This window comes from Chelmon rostratus, chromosome 16 (assembly GCF_017976325.1).
Source record: "Chelmon rostratus isolate fCheRos1 chromosome 16, fCheRos1.pri, whole genome shotgun sequence".
In the NCBI taxonomy this organism is placed as follows: Eukaryota; Metazoa; Chordata; class Actinopteri; order Chaetodontiformes; family Chaetodontidae; genus Chelmon; species Chelmon rostratus.
The window spans coordinates 25,452,184-25,464,403 of record NC_055673.1 but is presented as its reverse complement, the minus strand read 5'-3'; the positions used below and the strand labels follow the sequence as shown (position 1 = coordinate 25,464,403).

General features: G+C 41.0%; 1 protein-coding gene across 1 annotated transcript; it reads left to right on the top strand.

The window, feature by feature from the left end:
• Nucleotides 1-1,201: 1,201 nt before the first annotated feature.
• On the top strand, nt 1,202-2,539 carry LOC121619254 (piggyBac transposable element-derived protein 3-like). Its single transcript, XM_041954816.1, has one exon. The coding sequence runs from the start codon at nt 1,202-1,204 to the stop codon at nt 2,537-2,539; it is 1,338 nt and encodes a 445-aa protein (XP_041810750.1).
• The last annotated feature ends 9,681 nt before the right edge of the window (nt 2,540-12,220 follow it).

Sequence of the window (12,220 nt, the reverse complement as noted above, 5' to 3'; positions counted from 1 at the left end):
AAATAAACAAAATATGAAATTAATTTAAATATCTACAGTGTACAGGAGCCCTAAGAAACACCCATTACTTCCTTCTGAACCACCTGTTGCTTGCGCTGACTTAATCATGGAGAATCCATCCAACGCCAAAATTGAAATACTTTTTTCGATCTGTAATCTTGTCAAACTTGCTATAAACACTCTAAACTGTTACTGCCTAATCATATGAGCTAGACATTCACAGTTTTAAAGCCTAACAGCCTGTATTAACCCATTTAATCCCACCGGTCACAATAGTGACCGTAAAAAAGAGTTTCATTTCTAAGGCTATAAAAATGTTACTGAATGATCTATCAATGCATTTCCAGCAGATATTGAAATAACAAAGGGTCTCAATGAAATATGTGCAGTGTCGCACGTTTACTGTAAATTGTCACATGAACAGAGTTGTTTACTTCCTGTTTGCGCCAAGAGAAGAGGATGGCAGCAAGGAAGCTCCCACAGAAAAGGTTAGTTAAGTATGTAAACATAAAGATAGGACATATATTTTCGGTACACATCATGTTTAAGGTGTCTAGTATTGATATATGCATTAGCAATTACTTTGTTTAATGTGGTCATAAAACTCACAAAGATGTCATCGGCAACAATAGTGACCGGTGGGATAACCCATTGTATCTACATGCTAATACATGTAGGCTAACTGTTCTACCTTACTTTCTGCTGCTACCTAACTTTCTACATAATTTTACACACAGAAACACACATGTGCACACACACACACACACAGAGACCCAAGGAAAACTAGCTAGCTAGCTAATTCTGCTAGCTAATTCTGGTGGTCCCTAACTTCCTACCTACTGCAACTTTCCACACACACACACGAAGACTAGCTAGCTAACTAATTCTACTTCACTTTCCACACACGCACGCACACACACGCAAACACCACACACACACACACACACACACAGACCCCAGGAAGACTCGCTAGCTAACTACCCTACTTTCGGCTATGTTTTCTTTTAGATTTACTCTGAGTCAAGTTCTTGATTTGTTGGATCATGATGAGTTCCCAGACAAGGTGTGCAGCATTGCAATCATCCCTCAAAATGAAAAAGATGCTGTACTCAGTGATTGTGACAGTGATGGGTCTGACATGGACTTTGAGGGGGAAACAGGCCATTTGCCAGCAAGGCTGTTGAATGCATATGCCGAAGTTATGCAAACAGAGCATGATTGGAATGATGGCCTCCCCTTCGCCACACCCCCTTCCCCTCCCCAACCTCCTTCCCCCTTTCCCCGTTCCAGCTCCCCCACCTCCCGCCATAACAATGAAGGCCAGCTAGAAGACCCAAGGGCCTCTAAGCACCTGAGGGTCCAACCAGAAGACGCAAGGGCCTCTAAGCACCAAAGGGTTCAGCGAAGTCAGCCAGAAGAACCAAGGGCAAAACTGCAAGTGGTCAAAAATAAAGACAGAGTATTTAAACGATCCAAGAGGCCTTCCACTGCTGCTTTTCCAGAATACACAGTATACAGATCAAATGCTGCAGAATTTGTAAAACAAAGCTGCCCCAACCCAATGGATGTTTTCCTACTGATGTATCCACCCACCCTGAGAGAGATTACAGTTGAAATGTCCAACCTCTACTCCACCCAAACCAAGGGAAAGCAACTGAATCTCAGTATGGATGAGCTCCTCACCTTCTATGGGATCCTAATTGCAAGTGGATACAGCTCTGTCCCAAGAAGACACATGTACTGGTCAGCTGACAATGATGTACACAATGAGAGCATTTCAGGTGCAATGCGGAGAAACCGCTTTGATGACATAATGGCCTCAGTTCATGTGGTTGACAACACCAAGATTACTGATGACCCATTTTTTAAGGTTAGACCCATCTTCTCTGAGCTCAATCACTCATATAAAATCATGCCATTTCAGGAATGGCTGTCAGTGGATGAGAGCATGATCCCATACTACGGCCGACATGGATGTAAACAATTCATCAAAGGCAAACCAATTCGCTTTGGTTACAAGGTATGGAGCCTCGCCTCATCCAGTGGATACATGTACCACATGGAGCCGTATTGTGGATCACACACTCTCCTCCCAGAGACAGGGTTGGGTCAGGGACCCAGCGTTATCATAGGTTTGGCAGAGCAAGCTCAGGTGCATCAAGGTTGCAAGTTCTTCCATGACAACCTCTTTACCACTTTTCCACTCATGGATGAGATGACAAAAAGAGGATATGGGAGCTCTGGAACAATGAGGCAGAACCGCCTGTTTGATGTCCCATTCACACCACTGAATGCCTTCATGAAGTTACCCAGGGGAACCTCTGAGGTTCTGTGCCAAGGAGAGAAGCTGCTGGTGCGTTGGAAAGACAATAACATTGTCACAGTGGCAACAAACATGGATGAAAATTACACTGAGACCTCTGTCAGGAGATGGAACAGGCATCGACGTGCCTTTGACAATGTCCAACAACCAAAATGCATCAGCCGATACAATGAGCACATGGGTGGTGTAGACCTTCACGACCTACAGGTTTCATGATACCATATCTCAATCAGGTCAAAGAAGTGGTGGTGGCCCATCTTTGCATGGTCTATCAACAGTGCTCTTGTAAATGGCCATCTCTTTTACAGAAATGTTATTGGAGGGACCATCGACCTGCTCACCTTCTCACGGATAGTCTCACAGTCTCTTCTGCAAAGGTTTGGAACAAAACCACTGAGCCATGGAAGGAGATCTCTACTGAGTGCTACCGTTGAAGATCAGGCAAGATACGACAAAGCTTCCCACTGGCCAATTAACACGATGCACCGGTTCCAGAGATGTCGCCATTGTGAGAAACGCACTACCTATGCATGTGAGAAATGCAAAGTACCACTGCATATTGAGTGCTTTAAGCTGTACCATGGAGTGTAGAAGAAAAACAGTAAAGACAGGAGAATGCAGTCAGACATAGAGTTCACAAGCATGCACGCACACACACACACACACACACAAGTGGTTGCATACAGTTACAAACAAACAGTACTTTGGAGTCTAGGGGAAAAAAAGCTGAAACAAACCATCAAAATGTCCTAAATTTTCCAGGAAAAGATGTTATTTTTTAGTCATTCAAGGCACTGCTTTGCTCTTTGTTGTACAACCTATTTTATTTTGTTGTTCAGTCAATCAGTGTAGGCCTATACTTGAAAGCATGTTCAGCAGCTACCTTTATCCTTAATGTTTACCTTTATGTTCAGTGTGCTCAATGTATACTGCACTAAAAATTAATGTGTTCAAATGAATTTTGCACTAAAAATGAACATTTTTAAATGAATTTTGCACTAAAGTTACAATATTGAAATACATTGATGATTGTTGTTGTTTTTTTTCTTAACCTCAATATTCATAATGGTGCTCCCAGTATTCATATTGCTAGCCGATAGTATAAGGCTTATATGTAAAATATTCACACTACAATGAGAGAGCATTTAGAGGCAGCTGGAACCTTTAAAAGTGATAATAACTAGCCTTTATATATAAGGATGTTATACACCCACACGCACACATGCGCACACGCACACACACACACACACGCATGCACATACACACACCCACACACATACACAAACACACTGCACAGGTCAAATAGACCTATATTCATTCTGTCCAATGGTTGATACCACACAGTATCCACACAGTAATATCTTTTTCACACACTTTTTCATGAAAATTTCTAAAAATTGTGATTGATTGTTTCAAAGGGATACTAATGACACATGATTTGGATATTTTTGTGTCTGGGAAAAATTTGGGATTAAATGGGTTAAACAGGAAAATAGCAGGACAAAGATGACACGGACCCTTCCTCATTGGTATCCCCCAGCAACCAATGTAAACACAAACGTGTTTACATTGGTTGCTGGGGGATACTCAAAACTTATCCATTTTAGAAAAGAGTTGAAGACAGGGAAGCGTGGCTAAAATCTCCAGAGATGAGGAGGAGGGCTTGGGGGTGCGATGTCTGCAGCTGACTGCAGTGTGCAGGAGCTTGCATGCGGATGCAGCAGCATCGGCTGAGGGGTCAATGTACACCGTTATTGAGATGTAATATAGCTAACAACAAGCAGCTCTATGTCTCTGGCGCTGCTCCTTAACACTGGTGTCTCCTTTTAAAGTCCCGAAAATAGTAAAAAGCAAGTCACTAGCCTCACCAGTTGTACATTTGTAAGTATCCATGATTGACCGAGAGTAGTGATGGAAAAAACAGTTTTTCTCCACAGGAAAACAAACAAACAAACAAAAAAAGCGGTCTGAGCTGCTGTAACCACCTGCCACCCATGCGGCGCCATACTATGATGGCGCTGCATGCTTTTAGGCATTTTTTTCTGTCTGTTGTCTTATCCTCTTCTATCTCAAACAGCTTCAAAATTGCTTCAATACTAACAGTTTTTGCCACCTCGTTCAAATGTGCCAGCTGTGGGGGCGGAGTCTTTATATGGTTCAGTTGAAAGACTTCGAGTTCACACAGTGCTGCAAACCCACAAACTGCTCAAAGCCACAAGTAATATACACTAAGATAAACATGCTTATGTCATAGGACTTGCCACCTCACAGCACAAGCAAAATGATAAAGGAGGACTTGCCACCTCTCTGTGTCTTAATCTGACTTTTCCAAACAGACCCAGGACCAAGACCTTTAAGGCAATCCTTCTCCTCCTTTTTCCTTTAACTAAATAATACTCCCTCCCTTTTCTGAGGCAAAACCCCTTCCAGAGTTTTCCAGGGAAGTGGGATATGTTTTGACATAAATTACCATGGAGATTTATTCTGTGGAGCTAGCCCGCTCCAGACCAGGCTAAGTTCCAGGATCTATTTAATCTCATCCCTTATCTCAGTCAGCAGTTACCACAAATGGAAACCAATATTTATTCCACTTCCCACTACACATTCAACGAGACCCACTGTCATTATTTAAACATTTGTGATCATTAATTGCAATCATATATTATATATATACATATATATATGCAAATACTATGCTATGCATACTATGCAAATAATGTATAAAGCAAAGAATAATTTACTGCCAGGTAATGTTCAGAAACTGTTTTGTGTTAGAGAGGGATGTTATAAATTAAGGGGTGAGTTAAATTTTAAGATTCTTAAAGTGCGCACTACACTGAAAAGTTTTTGTGTTACAATCTGTGGAGTAAAACTATGGAACAAATTGTGTATTAAGATAAAACAAATATCTCACATAAGTCAGTTTAAAAAAAGGTATATAGAATTGATTCTTGCGTGATATAGTAATGACTAATAGGTATTTGGGTGTGTTTTGTAAATCACAACACTTTTTTCGATACATAATGTAACTGTCAATGCCTGCATACTGTGCACATTATTTATCGGTAATTGCTGAATATATGGATCATGTATAGGTTGAGGATGAATCAGGATGTTTCAGTCACGAGTTTTTTGTTAAAAATGTAATAGTACTGAAGGGGTAGGGTTTAATAAGTTTACACTTCTTCCTACTCCCTTTCGCTCATGTAATCTGAGATCAACATGAATTGAAGAGGGTGACTTTTTTTCTTCTTTATTTTTTTTTATCACTTTTTGTCTGTTTGCTTTGTCTTTTTCATTACATGTTCGAAAAAAGGAATCAAAATAAAAATACACATCATACAGGAACATGATGACATGACGTTCCTTTATTGAATAGGGTAAATCAAAGCAATTAATCCATCAGTTCCTTTCAAAAGTGAAGTCACACAGTGCTCTACAAGATAGAAAGCACAGAATCAAAGCATATTATTCATCACAAGAATAAATACACATTCTCAAAGGTCTGTATATAAAACACCCTGCATGTCTGCACACTGGAATAAATGCAGGACAAATCCATACTTAACAAATTAACAGACAAATGTTAGGCCTGTACACACAGTACAATAGGCCAAATGAATAGCTATCTGCTATTGCAGGCCAATATTTAACTTAAATGCACAGAATGCACTTTAACTTAAATAATTTAAAACATATTGGTCTCTGATCAGCCGACCACTGTCGTCATCTGAGGGCACTCTGGGGGCCCTCTCCTTGCTCAGGCAGGCCACATTATGGAGGACAGCACAAGCCACAGTAATATTGCACACTCTGTCTGGACTGACAGCGTGCCTTCAGGAGGCTGAAGGTCATCTCAATCTGAGCCCTTGTCCTGGCATGGGCATTGTTATAAGCCTGCTGTGCTCCCTGAGGGTCTGCGTAAGGTGTGAGGCAAAAAGGCTCACAGGCATACCCTCTGTCCCCCAGCAGCACACCAGAGAATTCACCTGTCATCAATAGAGGGACATTCTTGACACAACCTTGATGTTAAAAGTGGCTGTTAATCGAGGTCATGTGGCTCACCTTGTGATAGGTGCCGATAGGCTGCAGAGGACCAAAAGATTTGGGAATCATGGACTGAGCCAGGCCACTTTGCCACAACATTGCTGATGAGGTAGTCAGCATTGCAGACCATCTGAAATTATAAGATGTAGACTATTAAACCAATCAATGCACACAAGCAGTGTACAGTGTTCATTAATGTCATAAAGTCATGTTCACCTGAACATTAATGCTGTGAAAGGATTTCCTGTTCACAAAATATCCCTCATGGGCACCTGAGGGGTAAAGTCAGCTAGTGGTGACCCACCACCCATGCCTTGCTTGTAGGTGTTTTTTTTCTAATTGCCATAAGTACAGACAATATGTGAGCAGGTACCCTCTGGGTACAAAGTATGTACATGCATAATATTTGTCAGGGCACTTACCTTCAGCAGGATGTTCTTGTACTTTATCTTGACTTGCTGCCAAGTTCGTTTGGGCAAAGTCATGTTTAATCTGAAAATAATAAGTTAAATAAAAAAATGAACAAAGGACACACACACATATTGAATGAAACAACAGGGGAGCATGAGGAGCAAATATGGAGCTGCATTTACATGATTTTACTCACATCTGCAGTCAATTTCACTGGTAGTTCCAGCTGTTTCATAATCAGAATACAACTACGTTTTTGGGGATGTTAACCCATAAGAACCTACGGTGACACAGGTGTCACATGTCCAAATTTTCCTAAAACATGAAATAATCCGAGTTCTCAACGCCCAATGTAACACATCATTTGAGATCTTGGACAGTCGGGGGTGGTGTTTTGAAAAATAAATGTCAGAAATGTGTATATGTGGTCTATTTACTCTGTCTTATGTCCCCCATAATTTTACTAAAAGCAGAAATGGGTCCGGGTTCTTATGGGTTAATAAACTATTTGGATTGGAATTGTGATGGTTTCAGTGCAGTAGTGAGTGTGTGTTTGTGCAATACTTACGCATTCAGGCGATCTGCAATACTTTGCCACGCTTTCTCTCGTTGTTTTATGGCAGTGGCGGTGTTTCCTTTTTTTTTACTTTGGTCTTTCACCTCTTCATATGCCTCCATAATTATCTCCTGCTCCAACGGGGAGATGTATGCTGCACGAGATGCCATGGTGAATCAGTGAATCTGTGATTGATAGTGGGCCCTATTTGAGGAGCTGTGTGCTGCAACTCATCCAGGATTGGTTTCACCTGGCTTGATAAATCTGTATCTACTTATCCTGGCCTGGTGTTTGTGCAACCAATTAAGCCTGAGCTCTGTTGTTTTGGATTGGTTGAGCCAGGCTCAATAACTTATCCTGGATGTCTTAATACTACTTTTGTGCAACAGGCCCCAGAGCTTAGAGAAACCCAAACAACAACAACAACAAAAAAGAAACATCAACCATAAATGATCCCAAAAAATACAGTTTTTATCATCTTTCCAGTTACCAGTTAACATTTGACCAACTGGGAAGGAGCCATGAGGTATGAATGCACTGACCATAACTTAATTGGCTTATTAAAATCTGACCAATTTCCACAAAGTCAAGCTCTGAACATGCAGTTGTCACACCGTGGTGAGGTTGGTCTCATCTTGGGGTTTTTGTCTTGTTATTTCCTGTTTTATTTTGACAGCCTAACTCTCCTCTTGTTTCAGAGCACTTGCCCATCCTCCTGTGTCATCGGCATGTCCGTCCTGATGACCCATTGTTTCCACCTGTTCCTGATTACCCTCCATGTGTTAAATAGTCTGCGTCTCCCTTGTCTTGTGCCAGTGTGTCTTAGTCCGAGAGCCGATTCACCCGTGCCTATCTTTGTCCCATTCCCATAGCCAGTATCTGGTCCACGTGTTCCATTGTCCTCTTCGTGAGTGTTTTTTGTTTGTAAGTTTAATTGTTCAGATTTTGACATTCTTCGTTTGTCCTAGTTAACCCGTTTTGTGGTCCTCATTTAGAGAGTTTTTCGTTTGTTAGACTTTTCTTACTTAGCGATAGTATTCCTCTGTTTTCTTCGAGTGATTTTCATTGTGTGAGATTTTCCAGTCAGGTTTTGTTTTCTGTTTGTCTGTTGTGTTCTTCCTCCCTCGGGAGCGATTTCAGTTAGTAGTAGTCATCATAGTGTTTCTGTTATTCTGTTATTATCCTCTGCGCTTTTTGTTATTTCTTTTCCTTAGATAGTTCAGCTTTATTGTAAATATCTTTATTAGTGTGTATGTATATATATATATATATATATTAGATAATTCCATAGCTCCTGATTCCTTTGCTCACAGAAGAGGTCTGGGATTACGTGCCTAAATAAAACTATGATTATTAAGTCTCTGCACCTGAGTCCTTATTGTGTGCTGGCCTGACAGCAGTGATCCTGTCTCATATGTCTCATATTCCTTAACACGTGAACATACACACATAGGATACATACAGTGCCGTGAAAAAGTATTTGCCCCCTTCCCAAGTTCTGTGTTTTTTGCATATTTATAACACACAAAGGTTTCAGTTCATCAAACCAGTTTTAACATCACACAGAGACAACCCAAGGATATATAAAATGCAGTTTCTAAATGATGATTTTGTTTACCAAGGGAGGAAAAAATACAAACCTATCTGACCCCATGTGAAAAAGTAATTGCCCCCCCTTGTTAAATCACAAAGTAACTGTGACTAACCACAGTTTTGGGAAAGCTGAGTTCAATTTCACAGGCCACACCCAAACCTGACTGCCACCACCTTTGTTGAATCAAGAAATCACTTAAATACAATCTGTTATACAAAGTGAAGTAGGCTACAAAATCTCAAGAACAAATGCATCATGCCACGATCCAAAGGAATTCAAGAAGAATTGAGAAAAAAAGTGACTGAAATCTATCAGTCTGGAAAAGGTTACAAGGCCATTTCCAAGGCTCTGGGGATCCAGCGGACCACTGTCAGAGCCATTATCCACAAATGGAGAAAACTGGGAACAGTGGCAAACCTTTCCAGGAGTGGTCGACCAACTAAGATTACTCCAAGAGTGCGACGACAACTCATCCAGGAGGTCACAAAAGAACCTAGAAAAACATCCAAAGAACTGCAGGCCTCTCTGGCCTCAGTTAAGGTCAGTGTTCACGACTCCACTATAAGAAAGACACTGGCCAAAAATGGCATCCATGGGAGAGTTCCCAGGCGAAAACCACTGCTGTCACAAAAGAACACAAAGGCTCATCTCACATTTGCCAAAAAGCATCTTGATGATCCTCAAGACTTTTAGAGAAACATTCTGTAGACTGATGAGTCAAAAATTGAACTTTTTGGAAGGTGTGTAGCCTGTTACATCTGGCGTAAAAATGGCAGCATTTGATAAAAAGAACATGATGCCAACAGCAAAGCATGGTGGTGGCAGTGTGATGGTCTGGGGCTGCTTTGCTGCCTCAGGACCAGGACAACTTGCTGTGATTGACGGAAAAATGAATTCTGCTGTTTACCAGAAGATCCTGAAGGAGAACGTCCGGCCATCAGTTTGTGCCCTCAAACTCAAGCGCTCCTGGATCATGCAGCAGGACAACGATCCTAAACACACCAGTCCACCTCTGAATGGCTCAAAAAAAACAAAATTAAGGTTTTGGAGTGGCCAAGCGAAGTCCGGATTTAAATCCAATTGAGATGCTGCGGTGTGACCTTAAACGGGCAGTTCATGGTAGAAAACCCTCCAATATGGCAGAGTTGAAACAATTTCGCAAAGAAAAGTGGGCCAAAATTCCTCCACAGCGGTGTGAAAGACTCATCACCAATTATCGCAAACGCTTGATTTCAGTTATTGCTGCCAAAGGTGGCACAACTCGCTGTTAGGTTCAGGGGGCAATTACTTTTTCACATAGGGCCAGACAGGTTTGGATTTTTTTTGTGCCTTAATAAATTGAATCATCATTTAGAAACTGCATTTTATATATCCTTGGGTTGTCTCTGTGTGATATTAAAATTGGTTTGATGATCTGAAACCTTTGTGTGTCATAAATAAGCAAAAAACACAAAAATCAGGAAGGGGGGAAATACTTTTTTACAGCACTGTAGATCCCCCATTCTGTGTTTATCCTTCACAAAACATTTGTTTTCAGTGGGGCCTTTTTTCCAGGTTTTCCAGAAGAATATATAGACCTAAGTGAAATGATAACTAACTGTTGTACTTCCACAAAATACACTCCTTATTCAGAAAGATTAAAAACTAAAATAAAATGAAGGATATCATGAATTTCTTTTCGTTTGTTTTTCTTTTTCAGCTTTTGGTAATAGACAGTACCTCTTTATTTTTAGTGGTTACATAGTCTTTCAGGATATTTTTACCTAGGAACTGGAGAGATGTCAGCCAGGGTGCTGGGCAGCAGGACCTCCAAAGCTCTGGGCAGAAGAACCTCCATGACACTGAGCAGAGGGGCTTCCACGATGCTTGGCAGTGATGTTGATGAGGAGCTGGGCAGCTGAAAGGCACAATGTCGGTGATGTCAGAGGGAAAGGGAAGGTTAGATAGAGGTCTATAGTTGGCTAAAACCCATGTATAAAGAGTAGGCCTTTTAGGAAGAGGTTTAATTACAGCTTTAAATGACGATTGTATATAGCCTGTTAATAAAGATAATCATCATAGCTATTAAAGAAGTGCCCATTAAAGGAAAAACAATCTTCAAGCAGCCTAGTTGGGATGGTTTCTGAGAGAAAGGTTGATGGTTAAGTGGAAGAAATTGGTTGGTTAGTTAGTTGCTGAAGGTAGATGGGAAAAGCAGGTATGTAACACCTGCTAATGTAATAATGGCCACAAACGTAATAAACCACAAACGTTATAAAAATATGCAGCTCTGCAATAATCCTGCAAATGTAATACATTTTCCACAAACGTAATAGCCACTGCCTACTACAAACGTAACACGTGATTTCCCATAAATGTAATAACTGTTACGTTTGTAGAGATTTATTACGTTTGTGGGGAAGTGAAAATCTTCAAATTTCAATGTTGAAATAACTTCCCACAACTGTAATAATGCAATGAATAATGGCTGTTGCTGCTGTCTCCCTAACCCGCAAGCCTCTCTCTCTCTCATAATTTTAAGAATTGTCAAATATCACTTTGAGGCTGTTGAGTCAGACAGAGACAGATCGGAGATGAACTTTTACTTCACAGCTGCAGCAAAGTTCATATTTTTCTCATTCTGAAGTTGTTTAACATCAGTTACATTCTTCTGCCTCAACAATTATTAAGACCACCACAAAATACACTAAAGGACAGGTTGGGAACCTACATTTCTCCATGTTGCATTTCGTGTTACTTGAATTCGTTAAACACAACACAACACAACACAACACAAAACAAGCGGTGCAAGTCTCATTCACTAGCTGTCATCTCAGCTGTTGGTTGCGCGGAGAAAATTAGGGGCGGACCCAAGCGCCTCACATGCAGTGTCACTATCACAACAACAAACAGAGCCCAGAGTGCATTTTTTGACACACGAGGACGTGTCTCAAAAATCCCTCTGGTCCTCTGGGTTCCTTTAATGAAGCAATAGGAGAAGATGTTGAGTCCAAAAAATCAGTTTTATTCTAACATCAATAGAATGTGCAAGGTTACAGAGCTCTGGGTCTCGACTTAACCTTTCCCTGATCCACAACAGAGTTGGGTCAGTTCACGAAGTCTGACACACTATCTCTCCCTGACCCAGTATTTTTATAGACAGAACATGAGGAAATGCTGGAACAGTCGTCGGCTCCTCCTCGTTGCGCTCTCTTCTCTGCTTGCTCATCTTCGAGAATCCAACGTCACCAGCCCAGCAACCTGTTTGCAAGGACAAATCTAGAGAGACAACCTTATCCCTGACGCCAAC